General features: G+C 40.1%; 1 protein-coding gene across 1 annotated transcript; it reads left to right on the forward strand.

The window, feature by feature from the left end:
* Positions 1 to 990: 990 nt before the first annotated feature.
* LOC131219099 (probable nucleolar protein 5-2) lies at positions 991 to 14,442 on the forward strand. Its single transcript, XM_058214099.1, has 10 exons — positions 991 to 1,109; positions 8,581 to 8,685; positions 8,849 to 8,890; positions 9,639 to 9,818; positions 9,928 to 10,092; positions 10,970 to 11,170; positions 11,256 to 11,552; positions 12,454 to 12,654; positions 12,750 to 12,884; positions 13,756 to 14,442. Exons 2-10 carry the CDS (start codon positions 8,608 to 8,610, stop codon positions 14,137 to 14,139), a joined length of 1,683 nt encoding a protein of 560 aa, XP_058070082.1. The 5' UTR covers positions 991 to 1,109; positions 8,581 to 8,607; the 3' UTR covers positions 14,140 to 14,442.
* The last annotated feature ends 3,644 nt before the right edge of the window (positions 14,443 to 18,086 follow it).

Consider the following 18,086-nt stretch of genomic DNA (forward strand, 5'->3'; position numbering starts at 1 on the left):
TTTTCAGATCCGATCTTTTTTGAGTCGGGTCTGGATAAACCTTTGTCCGGACCGATCTGACCCGGATACTCAAACTGAATGGACCCGACCCGAACCGAACAGACCCGGACCGAAAGGTGGGCGGATACTATAAAATATATTTTTATTTTTTATTTTTTTTCCCCAACTTTCCTAAACCTTCTTTTTTCTTACCGACTCTCCCTTTCCCCTCTTTTCTTACCCTAAGGGCTTGTTTGGATGCCTGTAAGTAGGGTAAGTGGGAAGTTACTTACAGGGAAGTCACTTACAGGTGGTGTTTGGGGGAGAAAAATCACCTGTAAGTAACTTACAACCTGTAAGTCACTTACGGGCAAATCTACCAAAAAACTGCAGGGGGATGGGGGTGGGAAGTCACTTCCCTGTAAGTCACTTACAGGCTCCACGGTCAGATTTTTAAAAAGAGGGGAAGAGGGAGAAACGCACCAACCCACCAAATCTCTCTCCGTCTCTGCAATCTCTCGCTGCAGTTACTGCCTTCCGTCTCTTCTCCTCCTAAAACGGTAGGGTTTCATCTACCATTTTTTTCTCCTTTGAAAATGAGAGTTATTACTCCATATTATAGATTTTTTGAATTCATGGGCCCACTTTTATAGCCCACTTGATGATTGTTTTAACTTAATAATTATCTCAAATATTCATCTTGATGGGCTTAACAAAATAACATATTTGATCCCATGTTTTTTTTTATATGATTATAACATTTTAGAACGATTCCCCAATCTAAGATATGCTCGATGTGAATATATAGCTTTCTACCTGTAAGTAACTTACAGGTTATCCAATCAGAAAAAGTAACTTACTTGTAAGTGACTTATAACTTACATCCAAACAGGTTACCAACAAGTAACTTTCACCGGTAAGTCACTTACAACTTAAAAGAACTTACAGGCATCCAAACAGGCCCTAACCCAACCCGAACGGCGGACGAGCGCTGCCCGACGTCCTGCTGCCTGCTCGACGGACGATCTTCTTCCTCTCCAGTCTCCCCTTCTTCTTCAACACCCGTTCTACTGCCTGCCCGTCGCCCGACGCCAGTCTCCTCTCCTTCTTCGTGATTGAATCAGGTTTTGGTGAGGATTCCATTTTGAATCTTTGATAGTTTCTTCTTACTCCTCCTCTTCTTATTTCTTCTTATTCTAATGAATCCCTGACTGTGGAGTGAATCTGATGCATGTGCTCTGCCTTATATCCACGCCGTTCATCTGTTTTGACAGATATCCACACTGTTTATCTGTTTTGACAGATATCCACGCCGTTCATCTGTTTTGACAGCTCCCCTAAAACGAGGCATGTCCAAATCTGGGGTGGACCACACCATAGCAAACAGTGGTGGTTGAATGCCCACCATTAAAAGTTTCCTATGAATTGGGTTGAGCCCCACCATGATGTATGTGTTTTATTCGTGTTGTTCATCCATTTTTCCCTAACATTTTAGGGCTTGATATAAAAAATGAGGCGGATCTAAATCTCAAGTGGACCACACCAAAGGAAAATGGTAGTAATTGAATGTCTAACATTAAAAACATCATAAGGCCCACTGTAATGTTTATTTGAAATCCAACCTATTGATTAGGTCATACAAACATGGATGAAGGGGAAAAAAACAAATATCATCTCCATCCAAAACTTTTGCAGCCCTCAGGAAGTTCCTTATGGTGGGTGTTCAATCAACATTGTTTTTTGTGATGTGGTCCACTTGAGATTTGGATCTACTTTATTTTTGGGTTAATACTATAAAATGATATGAAAAAAATGGATAGATGGCATGGATGAAACACATGTATCATGGTGGGGCTTGCAGAGCATCAACCACTAGCCAACCATTAGACCAACTGGGCCCATTGTAATGTATTGTAAATTTACAATGGTTTGGAGTATAAAGCATTTATGCTTCCATCGAGTAGAATCTTTTGGTAAGTTGGGGTTTTAGTGACTTCTCACCCTTACTCAAGGTTGGAGTGGCTATCTTGAACCAGGGGCTTGACCCATAGTTACATCCCTCTCCTACGGGTTCTCCGGCTTGTGGATGTACCTTGCCTTTTGCCGAGTCTTCTTTCCATTCACCTATGAGGTTCCGCCAGAGTGTTTGTTGTTGCATTGTGCATGTGTATTCATTCATGCATGTTCTAGTTGTTGTTGCAGCATGGTATCAGTATACAAGATTAGGTGCACTCAAAGAGGTAATTAACAAATGATTTTCTAATGAGCCTACATCTAATAGAAAGCTCTGTGTTTACAATGTGTCTCTAAGTGTGTTTACATGGATATGAGCACAGTATAAGTGCGTCTAATGAATTAAGTCTAAGTTTGAATTTTAAATTAACAAGCGGGAATATCCTCCAAACCACATAATCATGAGGGTCGTGGTATTAGAACACTGAGGAATTCAAATTCCCTCAATCCAAATGACAATGGAATGTTGTTGGGAGTTGGGAAGATGAAGAACTTATTCTTGAAAATCTTAATTAATTGAAAGCATTCTTCACATCTCATCTTCATGGTTTGGATCTTTAATTGTGTTCTTTCCTTCATTACTTTCATCTACATAAATGTGGTCAGATCCAAAATATCTTTGCAGGATAAGCTTAACCTACAAGCCATTTGTGAAGCCACTATAATGTTTTATTGATAATCAATCTGTCTATCATATGTGCCACTCAGGTTCTACTTGGCTGCCAAAAATTAGACCACTTGAAAACACAATGATAGCCACACCAGGGAACTGATAGGGACTATGAGTAATTTTCAAGTTCTATCACTAATGGTGGCTGGCACAATTTGAACCAACAAATTATATGTAGTTGTAAAACTTGCGAGATTATGATGGCTGGTTTTTCTGACTACTGTCACCTAGACCAGGATTTTTGTGCTGTTCTTGGGTGCTCTCAGTACATCTAACCCCTACCATTTGGTAAGTAATTTTAACAAATTGAATCATAGCCCTTGTTTGATTTGTATAGAAGTTCCATTTATTTCAACAATACCATTGTCACTGCCTTCAATGTTCAACATGGGTTTGTGAAGAAAATCGACAGAAAGTGAAGAAAAATAACCCAATATCACAATCCTTTGAAATTCTAGTTTAAGTAAGATTTCAAATTAACCTTGCCCATGGTAGGATGGTGATGTGAAACCTGATTAGGTCAATGAGATTGTCATGGCCATTAGCGAAACTGGTTTTGATCAATTGAACATCCAGCCTAGTGTAACTGAGTACTAACTGATGTTTGCATTTGGTGTATTGAAGTGCAAAGTAAAAGTGATACCTTATAGTTATATATTTTGCATGATCATCTTGGTGTTATTAAGTCAATTTGAATTGCCTAATTACATCAGATAAGAACATGAGAAGGATGTGTTTCTCTGTGAACTGACTGAAGCTTTTGCTAATGTTAGGAGAAGAGAGGCATTTTATCCTCTTAACAAATATGACTATAATAAGGGAATCCATTTCCCAATATCTAACCTTTTACAGTTCTCTTGGGAATACATTTCTCACTTTCTTAGGACCCAAACACAAACATCAGCCTCTTGCTGATGGAATCTGTTTCCGAGAGGCTGGATTCCCAGGAGAAAAAGCACCCCACAGAACAGAAGTTACAAATAAATTGCCTAAATACATAAGACAACCTTGAAACTAAAAATATATAGGCATGCCTTTATAAGGAAAAAATTTGTACAATCCATTTATTTGGTGAGCCACACACAGTAAATACATCAAGTAAAACCATGAGCTTTCGACACAATACATCAGATGAATAGATTGGGCTGTTTTTAGGCCAAGGTAATCTTTACAAAGATAGAAGTGTTATATCGTAATATACAGCTTTTATGTGAACATTTATCTTCCAGTTTTATAGCAGTTATCCTTCTATATGCTTTAAATTTTCAAACAAAGGGTTGCCAGGATATTGCATTTTGATATTTGAGATAGATTTCTAGTATCCAATCTTGCCAGTTTTCCCCTGAAGAGGTGATTTGCAGCTTCTTTTCCAAACATTTGCAAGTCCCAGCCTATCATTAGGATGGGCCTACTGTCAGAGTGTCCGAGACCAAAAACGAGCTGAGCCATTCACTTGATAGGCTAAATCTCAATGAGAAGGCTGGCTAGTTGGACAAGAATATGGCCAAAAGTATGATGGGTTCGTTTGGCAATGTGGAATTTAGCAGGTTCCAAAATTCCCTGGGAAGGATTCAGTCATTGATTATTGTTGAATGTAATCCTTTGTTAAGGAACCATGTTTGGGATTGGGAAAGAATGGGGACAGTGCTAATCATAAATAATAATAATAATAATAATTATTATTATTATTATTATTACTATTATAAAGGGAAAAAAAAAACAAAAAAACAAAAACAAAAGTTCAAAAAGCAACGGCTGGGAAGGAATCCATACCCTTCGAATTTGCGGGGCACACACTAGCCTGGAATTAAAAACAGGCCCTTAACTGGGCAAGGTCCTCTCTCTCTCATGTTTAATCCTAACCAAGCTATGCCCAAATCATCATCAGCCAACCTGCTAACAAGTAACAGAGTGCAACATGGGCAAGTACCTGACAGCTACAACTTTACAAAGTGAAAAAAGACCGATCCGAACCTGGGCCAATCTGATCCGACTCGGTTTTCCTGACCGAGTCGGACTCGGATCGGTTCAAGTCAGCATGGGTTAGGATCGGATCGGGTCAGAGGACCTGGACTCGGTCCCAGATCGGACCAAGTTCAGGTCAGGCCATGCAGAACTCGGACAGGGTTGAGTTAGGCCCAATCCGATTCGACTCGGTTCGATGCCCGGCTCTATTTTGGACTCTTCACAGAAGAAACTGGATAAAATGTTGCGTCTACAGTGGTCAATTTCTCACCCTAAAGCCGTAAAACCCTTTTTCTTCTCTCTCCCCGCACATAAAATGAGAGCGAAGCTCCTCTCAAGTCCTCTTCCCTTAAACCCTAAAACGGTGATCTTAGGGTTTTTGCTGCAGAAAGCTCCTCTCCTCTGGAGGCAAGCTCCTCTCCTCTGGAGGCAAGCATCTCTCTCTCTCTCTCTCTCTCTCTCTCTCTCTCTCTCTTCCTCCGCTTTCCGTCTCTGCTTAGCTCTTCTGTAGCTTTTGATTGATTGCAGAAAACGGATTCATATGTGCAGTCGATTAGTTGCATGTGAGTGTGTGTGTGGTGTGGACAGGGCTGCAACTTGAGCTTGTTGAGCTTTGTAATAACTTTTTTTTTTCTTTTTCTTTTTCTTTTTTTAAAGAAAAAAAAAAGAGAGGAATAAGCTCATCTTAGTGGGGCTTGTCAGCTTAGTAAATTGGATGCCATATTTAGACAACAATGGGCCCAACACGTAATTTAGACAATTTTAATGGCGAGACTTCTCTCTTTTTTTTTGTTTATTTGTTTATTATTATTTTTGTTGTTGTTGTTGTTCCATCTATAAGATGAAGGGATACCCCAAAAAATCATAACATTCCGAGACTCTCGTGGGCCCCGCTTGATAAATTTATAGGTTTTTGGTATGATTTACACCGTACCTATGTGCCCCACCTAAGTCCTGAATTGGATTTGATTTTTTGGATCCACGGTGAAAATGTGGTGGCGCATGTAATAGACAGAGGGTGGATCTGAAGCATGTTTCTCCATGTAGCGCTTAGTTAATGCAAGTCGTGCTTCCATGCATGTATTCAGGCTAATGTAGTCAAGGATAATTAAAATTGGAATTGATGCAACTTAACAATTCATACTTACCTAATTCAATTGTCAGAAGTGGGGTTTTCAATAATCTAGACCGTTCACCTATTGAGAACTTCCATAGATTAAGCATGGACTTTAACATTTTTTATTTTTATTTATTGAACAGTCTAGATTATTGAAAACTCCACTTCTGATAATTGAATTAGGTAAGTATAAATTGTTAAGTTGCATCAATTCCAATTTTAATTATCCTGGACTACATTAGCCTGACTACATGCATGGAAGCATGACTTGCATTAACCAAGCGCTACATGGAGAAACATGCTTCAAATCCACCCTTTGTCTATTACGTGCGCCACCACATTTTCACTGTGGATCCAAAAAATCAATCCAATTCAGGACTTAGGTGGGGCACATAGGTACGGTGTAAATCATACCAAAAACCTATAAATTTATTAGGTGGGGCCCACGTGAGTCTCAGAATGTTCTAATTTTTTGGGGTATCCCTTCATCTTATAAATGGAACAACAACAAATAATAATAATAATAATAAACAAAGAAACAAAAAAAAAAAAATAACGATCACATGGGTAAGACATCTAAGCCGTGGGTAAAGATAATTGTCCTTTGAACTGCAAGCGTACCATGCTGCAACTCATTCCCCACCAACATGTCACATGTGTAAGACATCTAAGCTGTGGGAAATGTCGGCTCCATCATAACGATCGACTGAGTTGAAATTTAGGCCATTCCACTCATTGGGTGAGCCACGCCATTGATGTCGATGGATGGCCGTCGATCTGACCCTACATATAGGTGGGGCCCACAAGAAACATGGGTTGGCGTGATTTTCTTGCCAGGTGATGTTATTGAAATGGCCGGCCTATTTGACGGCTTGGATGTGCTGAACACGTGGTACTAAACCCTGTCCAAATTCCAAGATTGGCCCAACCAGGCCCAATCCACTATCCAAATGCTGAGCCCAATCCTGTAGATTTGGCCCTTGGTGATCTGGACCGTTCGTTTGTGGACTCTTCAAGACTGTTGATGAGTGCTGCTGAGAAGAGCTATCCCATTTCCCTACTGGTCGATCCTGGCTATCCCATTTCCAACAAGGAAACGGATGGTTGGATGTATAGCTAACAGTTGATATCTAATGAAAAGAACTTCCACTGATCTATAGTTGGGATAAGTAAACATCCAATGTTGCATGATTTTCATCCACCAGATGAAAGATTCTGATCAATGAAATGTGGGGACCACCTGAACTATGATACTGAACTAAGTTAAATGCTTTTCGCTCTGGCCTAGCTTTGTATGATGCCCCAATCATAGTTCGCAATGTTACTGTTTTTTGTGTAAGACTGGTCAGCTACAGCTGGCTGCATACTAAATTAGCATGCAGCCTTGCTTTTATTGGCTACGTGTTTGTGTGTGGGACATCTGACCTTTAGAAATTTTTTGCCCCACAATGAAGATCATGTCGCAAAATCAGTCTAATTCACTCATCAGACGGTGGTCCTATAGTTCACATTTCTTTGTTTCCCTTGCTGATTGTGGGCCCAGTTTTGTTTTCTAAGGTTGCTGTTCCAATGGCTAGGATCATCCAATTTTTGAATAATTTTTCATTGGCAGTCCCAACTGATAATTTACCCTGCCCTGGCTCCGTTGGGCTCACAATCAGCTCTCCCAACCCAACATAGGCATTATCTTCGTCGATAGATCCAAGCCGAAAATGGACTCTCAAATGGTGGACCCAATCTGGGTGGTGTTTATCAGTGCATGATATTGATAAAGCAATCAGAATGACTCAATTGGCATCTAACAAGTAGATGGAAGAATTCAGATTGTTAAGATTGTCGGATCATTTTGGTTATAGGTTGGCCATGAAGGGGCCCATTGTTTGGATCAGCTGGATTCACTTGTACAGTGGGTGAGTCACCGCCATCTTGGTAAGGAAACGCAGCCACTAGGATAAGGGGAATTGGGTTATCAAATGTAAATATAGAGAGTGACTCTATGACTGTCGTAGATGGTTTGGAGAGATTTTTCTCATCTGTGGTCGTTGTGGTACAAAAGGGTGACGACAAAATAGCTCATATTTTCTTACTGCCAACTCATATCTTCTGAGAGTTCAACTTGGAGGCAGATGGGCTGGCCCACTTGGGAAGTGGCTATGCAGGAGGGAACATTTGTCAGAGTCAGAGCTTCTGATGGGTGTAGAAGGCATCAATCGTGGTCAATTAAGTAATGTATGGATAGATAAAAGTATGGCCTCCATGGTGGGTTTGGTCTAAAGAGTAAATTGTGTATAGAGTTGCTTCTGGTTTAGTGCATAGAACTCTATCAGGTCTATCTGGCGGGGCAAAGTCTCTGTCCCTCCCTCCTTTGATGTATCTGAGTTTTTTATATGAACACAATTACATGTGGTGTGTTCCCACCTTTCACTGAAAAAAAAATGATAATAAAATGAAAAATGATTAAGAAGAATTATGCTGTACGTTGGCAGAATAAACTATCCATTTCTATGCATACAACCAATATACAAATGCCGTACTTCTGTACAACCCAAGAAGTGGGTCCCACCGTAAATGGGTTGTAAGAAATACTATATAGTGATGGTTATCAAATGGATGGTTAACTTGAAATGTATTCAGCTATTCAGTTTCCATTAGTAAATATGCATTAAACTGGAGTTATGAACATCAACAATCTGATTAGGGGACTGGCCATTCAGTATGTGGTCCACTCTTGTGACGGGTTGATTCATAGCTGATACATGTAAAGCCTATCAGATTCACGTAGTTTGTGGGTTATATTGTTGTATTATGTCAAGTTCTTCTTTTGGGTGTGTTTCAGGTGTCTGGTTAGGTTGATTGATTAAACATGCTCGTGCTATTTGAAACCCCTGCGGGATTTGCCCTATTCAAAGTGTTAGATGAGGGGAAGCTTTCAAAAGTTGAGGTATGCAACCATGCTCTTTTTTTCTTTGTTCCTTAGTTATTTTCCAAATAATTCATTTCTGTGCATGGGTTGTCCAATTTTGCAATCATTGCAGTGGATGTGAGCGTGCAATTTTGTATTGATTGCATATAAAGGTTTTCTCATTATTTGTAACATGTTGCAGGACTTGTGGAAGGAATTTGCTACATCTGAATCGGCTAGACAGGTCAGATATACTATCTTTATGCTGCTGGTTATTGCATTTAAACGTTCCTTTTTTCAGTTCAATCAATTTCCTACATTGTTATATAAGATTAGTTTTTGTTGTAGTTAATCATTTTTTGAGAAGTGCAAGTGTAACTATGGAGAAATATGCCATAAGTAGAGTTTATATCTTGAGAAACCAATAAATTTAGATGGATATTGTGAAGCTTGGCTTCTTTATGGATATTTGAATTCTATTAGAACATTTGCTAAGTCTAATAAGCCCCGCTAAGGATATATGTACCTGTACCTATAGGATTTTCGATCCTCATTGCTGCTATGTGCTAGATCTGAGCCATTCATGAGGTAGGCCCCCACCATGATCATGCACTGACCCAGAAATCAGTCCAGTCTCATCATGCAGGCAAGATGTGTATGATAAATGGCTTGCTGGCTTGCTTGCTTGCATTCGTTAGTAGCCTTCCTGATGGGCAAACTGGCTTGATTTTGGGTCAGGTAATAGGGCTCATCTGATGAAGGGATCTTGTGTGCATTTGCCATGTTTGCGCGTGTGCCACGAAGAGAGGTGGCTGAAGTGTTCTCAATCCTCTTGCAGACACATGCTTTGGATTTTTGAAGTGTGATAGATATCACTGACCAGCAGACCCTTTTTTGACCCAAGTTCCCTGTTGTTTCATGTCTGTTTCTCAAAACTTTGTTCACCCCTTTCTTCGGAATCTAATGTGCATTTATTGTTTCATCAACATCAGGTAGTGAAGCTGAAAGCTTTTACCAAGTTTGAGAACACCTCGGAAGCCTTATCAGCAGCCACTTTACTGATTGATAGCAAGCCTAGCAAGGGTCTTCGCAAATTTCTGCGTACTCACTGTGAGGGAGAAATGTTAGCTGTCGCTGATTCAAAGCTAGGAAATGCGATAAAAGAAAAATTGGTCAGTCAACAAACAGCTTACTTAAAGCATTCAGTTATTTGACAACTATATGGGATCTTTTGTTATTTTATTGCATTGTGATTAATTGCTTATTTTTTTCCCCTTGCAGCAAATAGAATGTCTTCACAACAATGCTGTAATGGAGCTGATGAGGGGGGTTAGAAGTCAGTTGACCGAACTCATATCTGGGCTTGCTGTACAAGACTTGGCTCCAATGAGCTTGGGTTTGTCACACAGCCTATCAAGATACAAGCTAAAATTCAGCCCTGATAAGGTGAAAATCGTTTTCCTATGACTCAACATTTCCACCTAGTGCTGAAGTTAGATGTACTATTGAATTTTTAGTTCAATGAAGTTGAAATGTCCAAATGGTAATTGCCTTCCTGTTTCATGGTGTTTCGATATTGGAGCCCATAAGAAATTGGTGGGACACTGTCAATAAGCATAGAAGATAACCAAAGAAAGAAGTTGAGTTAAACCCACTATCAACAGGTGCTCAATTGGGAACCCCGGGCCTTTTGGAATCGAATGGGTGTTTGCGAGAGCAGGGTGTAGTAAGAATAGGTTTTTCTTGCCCCATCCGTGTTCGCTGTTCGAATAGAGCTGAGTTGGAAGCTTTCGTCATGGGCATTAGGCTCATTCACGAATCTTTCAATGGTCACCCTCTGGTGGAAGGTGACTTGAGAAGTTCTATTTCTAGGACTCTTTGTTGGGTGGGCTCCATTGGAAGAGAAGTTTTGTTGCAAGTGAAATTCTTCTCGGGGTCCAACCCCAGTTAGTTGGGATGAGGCTTGGATGGCGATGATGATGTTGTTGATGTTAGGGTAGAATGGGTCCGCTTTTGCCATAATTCATAGAGCTACAAACTTGATTGTAGACTCTCTAGCTAATAATGGTGTATTGAGGACATCTCTCATAACTATAATGGCATATTCGTTGCCCTAATGGATAGGTAGCATTTGATGCTTGTTTTTGTGATAGTTAGATGGGTAGATGGATATACAAAGGGAGGGAGGGAGGGACTGTTCTCGAGCTCAAATTGAACATTTTTTCTTATATGTTTGATATTTGCATTTGGTGTATTTATCTGAGCCATCTTTGGATTCACTGTATAAATACCGTAACAAATGTTGTTTTGTACACCTCTCCAGGTTGATACGATGATCATTCAGGCCATTGGCTTGTTGGATGATCTTGACAAAGAGCTCAATACATATGCGATGAGGGTCCGTGAATGGTATGGCTGGCATTTCCCAGAGCTTGCAAAGATCGTAACAGACAATATCCAGTATGCCAAGGTTGTGAAGCTAATGGGCAACCGTGTGAATGCAGTGGGCCTTGATTTCTCTGAGGTGGACCAGTCAACTTATTTTCTCTCTCACACTGGAGTTGCTTTTAAATGTTCTTTACTTCTAAATTTTTGGTTTGTTTCTGCAGATATTGTCGGAAGAGGCTGAGACAGCTCTAAAAGAGGCAGCAGTGATATCAATGGGAACTGAAGTTAGTGATCTTGATTTGGCAAATATTAAAGCCCTTTGTGACCAAGTGTTAGCCCTTTCAGAGTACAGAGCTCAGCTCTATGAGTACTTGAGGAGCAGAATGAACACGATTGCCCCTAATCTGACTGCCCTTGTTGGAGAGCTTGTTGGAGCTCGCCTCATTGCTCATGGTGGTAGCTTGTTGAACCTGGCAAAGCAACCTGGAAGCACAGTTCAGATTCTTGGTGCAGAGAAGGTATGTTTATTTGATGCTTCTTTGAAAGAAAATGGTTTTATTGTCTTACCCAATAGATGGGCCTCTCTTTTGTTAATTTAAGCCATTCATCTGGTGGGTCCCATCATGGCAGTACTGGATGCCAATGCCTCATTATCTCCCCGATAGACGATCTTACTCGTGCAATGGTGGCTTGCAAATGGACAATTGCAGCCAACGGTTCACATTTATGGTGTGGCTCGGTTGGATGGCTAGGAGAGTGGTCCACCCATATGAATGGTTTACATCACCAAAGATGGCCACGTGTATAGTTTGCCGGGCAAAGCGAGTTTCTTGACTGATCATTGAAAACTTCCCCACTTGAACCTCATGGACTGTTTCTTCGGGTCTAAAGAGGGATTTGATTCATGTTTGTTTTTTTTATATCTTTCTTTTCTTTTTTATTTTTTATTTATAATTATCCTTACTGTAACAACTGGCCTGCATACATGCATCAGACATTGGATACAGGCATGGGTACAACTCAGTTGCATGAAATTATAAATCTCCCTTGGGATGCTGAAATGTGCACAGATATGCTGACCATTAAGATCAATCCACTGACTTATTTTGTGAAGGAATACCCATATATTGTGGTCCATCACATAAGGCTCATGGTTGAAAGAAACCAGGGAAAGTAAGGCTCATATTTCTAACTAGTGCAGTGCTCTAGATTTTCTTGTCCTCTCCGAGCCATGTAAACACTTATCATGAAATGTCATTGCAGTGTACATCACATAGGCTGTGTTTTACTTTGGTTGTATGCTTGAGAATAACATGTTCTTTTTATAATTATCATTAGTTGATGGATTTTAAATATGCCTCTGGATCTTTTCTGCTTTGATCAAGGTTTGTAATGTTGGTTCATTTTGCTTCTCTCTAGGCACTTTTCAGAGCTTTGAAGACAAAGCATGCTACTCCAAAATATGGGCTCATCTTCCACGCATCCTTAATTGGTCAGGCACCCCCAAAACTCAAGGGAAAAATTTCTCGATCTTTAGCTGCAAAGACTGTGCTTGCTATTCGATATGATGCTTTGGGAGATGGTCAAGACAACACTATGGGACTTGAGAATAGATTGAAGGTAAAGCATACGAACCCTCAGTCATGATATGTTCTTCTCTCATTCTGTTTTATTATACTGGAAAGTAATTGTTGCTGTGAAATTTTCATGTGTAGCTTGAAGCCCGGTTGAGGAATCTTGAGGGGAGGGAATTGGGTCGCTCTGCTGGGTCAACTAAAGGCAAGCCCAAGATAGAATTTTATGACAAAGATCGAAGGAAGGATGCAGGGGCATTGATAACAGCTGCCAAGGTATGTATATTTTGGAAAGTTATCTTTTCGAAGGTAGGAGAAATGGTCGTTATTTTTCAGTAACATTATATTGAGGAACGTCACCTACATTAGAATTGTGGTTCAGCCCTTCGACCCTTTTTTAGTACCCATTTTGCCATTGAAATATATAATTTTTAAGTGCCAAAATGGTAGTGCTGGTGCATATTCCGAAGGGAAGAAAAGGGGGTTGTAGCCTCAAACCGTGATCATTCCTCAATTATGAATGAGTAAAGACAATATCAGGTGCAGCATTTTTAATCCTTGTGGGCTGCACATTTCTTTTGCCCTCTTCTTTTTTACAGGTCATTCTCCTTTTCTTCCTTTACATAACAACCACTAGCATCATATAACGGGGTTATTATCGAATGCTTCAGTTGAGCGATTGCACAGTATTGTTTGGGTTTTTAGTTTGTTTAAGTGTGCCCATTGCTTGGTGAAACCTTCAAATATGTGGGCCCCACCATGGAAGGTCAATGCACCAAAAATTTCCCAGATTCAATAATCCTTCACCTTTCAATATGTGGTCAACGAAGCATGGATAAAAAGAAAAATGTGGCAACTGTTCCATTCAAGCAATCAATGCCCAAATATGCTATTGCTAGGTCTTTCAAATCTAGGGGTTTTGGTGCATAGGCCATCTACAGTCCCATCATCCCCACATTTTGCATTGCTGCATCATGTGCCCCACTTGTACAATTTGGAAAACCAAATGTACTGTACACCTCCAAAATACCTCCCTGTAATGGTTGCAACTCTTAACATTATCTTTCTTTTTTGGAACATGGCATTGAACTCAATACTACATTCATGGTCAATTAAACACAGTATGGTCATTTGCTTGCATGTGCAGACCTACAACCCGGCAGCTGATTCAGTACTCAGTAAATGTGCAGAACCAGCAACAGAGAAACCAGCTGAAGAGCTGGAAGAGATGTCACCCTCTAAGAAGAGGAAGCATAAAGAAGCAGAGCCCTCACAGCCCGAAGAGGCAGGAGAAGAGGTCAAGAAGCAGAAGAAGAAGAAGAAGAAGAAGAAGAAGCAGGCAGAGGCTGCCGAGGATGCTAATGTGGAACCTGAAGAGGTAGAAGCGGAAACTAAGAAGGAGAAGAAGAAGAAGAAGAGAAAGCACGAGGAAGCAGAGGATGGAGTAGCGAGCGTCCAGGTTGAGGAACAAGAAGCTGAAACACGAAGCAAGAAGAAAGAGAAGAGGAAGAAGGAGAAGAAGAGTGAGTGACGTTGCAGGGTGTGAATGAGGGGTTTCTGCATGGAGCAAGAGCCCAACAATTTTTGGGTATTTAGGCCCCGGGATGGTAAGTTTTGTAAAATCTCCTTTACCAGATTAGTGTTTGGTTAAATATGTTGGCTTGGGACTTTTTAAGTTAATTGTTTTCAGATATTCTTGCTCTCACCATAGCGAGAAATTGCAGAAGAAATGGTTGGCGGAATAGTTAGAACATTGGTGGAATTTCATGAATGTGTTTTGGTAGTCTCTTGTTTTAGATATGGCATTCAAAGGCAAGTGTTTTGTTGTTAGGTATGGGCCCTGCTGTAAATGGTACAAGCAGTTTTGGGGATTGGAAGACCCCCATCTATTTGAGCTAATCACCAATTTTTCTTTGGATTGTGGGTTTGTTGCCACTGGTTGGATTGGAATAGAATTCTTCTAATATGGGAGATTTTTGGGACTAATCGGATTGGTAGACCATGGAAAGATGGGTCCCACATGTACAGGGGAGAAGGGAAAAAAGGCATGCACTGAACAGATTCTGACCATCAGTGTAAATGATTGTATGACATTTTTCAACTGTTAACATTCCATCCTCAAATTGGCAGCTTCAGTTTTTGAGACATGGTGCAGGCAAAGCAAACTTTCTATTTAGGACACACCTGTTCATCTGGACCATCCAATTGAGAAGGACTTGTTGGATCAGAAAATGTTTTCACTTACTATATAAATAAGATGCTTAAAACTTAAAAAGTGGAATCCATGTTTCAATAGTTAACACTTAACGAAATAATTATTGGTTGATTTTTACCTTTTGTTTTCTCTGTGGATGATGCATTCAAACATGGCCTAAAGAGAATTATATGATACCTTTTGTTTTTATTTTTACACACGCACTCACACCCCATAGACACCTATGCACTACGTCATTGTGATTTTTCACAATGGGTGATCAAACCTACAACCTCGTGTTGAAACTCTGGTGAGTCTACCATTGAGGTATGAGTAGGGACCTGATAGTTTTAAGCAAGTAGAAGCCTTGTTTGCCTATGAATGTTTCACTGTGTTTGAGATTCATGCTTTCCACCAGGTGACCTATCTTTTGGAAAGCAAATTGTGTCCTCCCGGGCCTCGACAATAATTTGGAAGGCTCTGTGGAGCTCACCAGGGTGTGTGGGTTTTATTTACACTGTTCATCCATTTTTCCATATCATTTTAGGATATGAACCCAAAAATGAAGCAGATCCAAAGTTCAAGCAGACGACAGTGGGGATTGTAGTCCCACCATTAAAATCTTCTTTTGAGCCACAGAAGTTTTGGATTAATCTAATACTTGTGTTTTCCCTTCATTCAGGTCCATATGATGAACATATTGGATGGCAAATAAACATCAAGGTGGCCCCTTGGAAGGTTTCAAGGGTGAATTTCATTATTGTGCCACTTCTTGTGGTGGTCCACTTGAGCATTGGACCTGCCTAAAATTTAGATTCATACCTTAAAATGATCCGACAAAATGGATAGACAGCGTGGATAAAACTCATACACATCATGGTGGGCCCCATAGAGGCCCTCCTTGGACACATTAAGCATGCAGGACAGGATGTGTGTACTTTACATTCACACCGTCCATTCATTTTGACAACTCATTTTAGGGCATGATCTCAAAAATGAAGTAGATCCAAATTTGGGTGAACCACACCAAAGGAAGTAGTGGTGATTGAAATCTTCTTTTGAGTCGCAAAAGTTTTGGATCTTGTGTGTTCCCTTCATCTAGATATTTGTGACCTTATCAACATGTTGATGGCAAATAAACATTTCAATGGCCCCCAATAATTTTTTAATGGTGGGTATTCAATAACCAGTGTTTCCTGTTGTGTTGTCCACCTAAGATTTGGGTCCACTTCATTTTTTTTGGATCATAGCTTAAAATGAGCTGTCAAAAAGAATGGACAGTGCGGATGTAAGGCACATACATCACCCAAGCCTTGCCCATAAAAAATTAGACGGTTTGATACTTCAGATGTGCCACAATATATCAAAACAAATAAATGGCTAAAAAATAAAGATTTCTAACCATCAATTCACATTGGATCTTGTGGTCCATTTGAAGAGTGAAATTATCTGTAGCTTTTTGGGACCAAGATCTAAGCATCACTTCCAACATTTGGAAAAGCTCACATCTCATATATATATATATATATATATATATATATATATATATATATATATATATATATATATATATATATATATATGTAGGCATGCTCACCTACACACCTACGCACGTGCGCACCTTTGCACACGTGTCATGGGTGTCAAATCCGAACGGTCCATAAGATGCGGAATCCCATGAAACCTTAGGAGGTGAATTTTCACCCTGATCTAAGATTCTGGTGGGCCATAGCAAAGAGAAATTCAAATCAAGGGAAGAAACTGCTTGCATTTTTCATGGCCCATCGAAGTTTTGGTTCAAAGTAAAAATTCGTATTGGGGGGTTTCATGAGATTCTGCTTCATGTGGACCGTTCAAATTTTCGAGACTCATCAAATATAATGAGTTCTCAAAAAAGTTCGTATGTAGTACGTACGAATTGGTTCGTAGGAGAGCGTTCCGCTATATATATATGTGTGTGTGTGTGTGTGTGTGTGTGTGTGTGGAAAAGGTACTATATGCTCGACCATATGTTACCTTCCATACGGTCGAGAGCTGGCAACACACAAGCGGTCGGATGTTGAAAATTCCAACCCAACGGTAAGATTTTAGAGGATAAGTGGGGAAACAAAATCGATGAAACCGATTATTAAATTATGACTCGGATTATTTCCTACAAAAGCCTTTAGTATGAAGTAGTGCACTAGAATCTTGGGTGGGGCCTACCGTGGGATTTTTTGAGAAATCCACCCCGTCCATCCATTGTTCCATATTAGTTAAGGGGTTGAGCCTAAAATTGAACCAAATCCAAGTCTCAAGTTGATTGTATCACAGGAAATGGTGGGAATGATGATTTCAACCACTAAAATCATGTTAGGCCCCACAGTGATGTTTATTTGTCATTCAATCTATTCATAAGAACATACAGACATGGATGAAGAGAAAAAACAAATATAAGCTTGATCCAAAACTTCCGTGGGCCCCAAGAATTTTTTAACAGTAGATGTTCAATTCAACTGTTTCATGTGGTGTGGTCCATTTGAACATTTTATATAATTAATTTTTGGGCTCAGGCCCTAACATCATATGATAAAATGGATGGACGGAGTAGATCAGATACATAAATCATGGTGGACTTCACAGTGTCTACTCAGTACGCTAAGGGTAGTGAGTTACTCCGCAATCTGCTTCCGTTGAACAGGGGCGCGGATTAGATAATGACAGGCTGAGTAGTGAGACTCACTATTGAAGTGACGTCACCAAGTTCTGTGGGCCCCATTATAATGTGTGTTTTGTATCCACTCCTTTCATCCACTTGGAGAGATCATTTTAGGGCAATATCCAAAGAACGAGTTAAATCCAAAGTTCTAGTGGACCCCAGCACAAAAAAAAATGGGACAGTGACACCTACCATTAAAAACTTCTAAATGCCACAAAAGTTTCGATGACCGTTGAATTGAGAGTGGTCCGCCACGGCTGATCTGTAAATCCGATTGGTACGAAAACTCAGCCTGACTTAGATCCATGGTCAGTGAGCTTAAGTCCGACCGCACGTGGGAAAAGGACCACCAGAAGTGTTCCGTTGGATCGGAATAGGCCTGATTTGTTTATAATCTAAGTATACCTTGACCCTGGGGCTATTTTCATCAATGTTAGGCCTATATATAGACCTTAAATCCCTCACTCTCTTTTCCATACCAATTTCCTAACCTTAGATAAGAAAGAGAGAGGAAAAGAGAGAGAAAGTGAGAGAGAAGTTGGTGAATCATCTTGAGATTCTTTCTTGTTGCTCTGTATCCCTAAAC

This window comes from Magnolia sinica, chromosome 11, assembly GCF_029962835.1.
Source record: "Magnolia sinica isolate HGM2019 chromosome 11, MsV1, whole genome shotgun sequence".
Lineage (NCBI taxonomy): Eukaryota > Viridiplantae > Streptophyta > Magnoliopsida > Magnoliales > Magnoliaceae > Magnolia > Magnolia sinica.

Coding starts and splice junctions, on each gene's coding strand:
- LOC131219099 (XM_058214099.1), top strand. CDS start 8,608: ATGCTCGTGCTATTTGAAACCCCTGCGGGATTTGCCCTATTCAAAGTG. Junction 9,819..9,927: donor ATGCGATAAAAGAAAAATTG/GTCAGTCAACAA, acceptor TTCCCCTTGCAG/CAAATAGAATGTCTTCACAA. Junction 12,885..13,755: donor CATTGATAACAGCTGCCAAG/GTATGTATATTT, acceptor TTGCATGTGCAG/ACCTACAACCCGGCAGCTGA.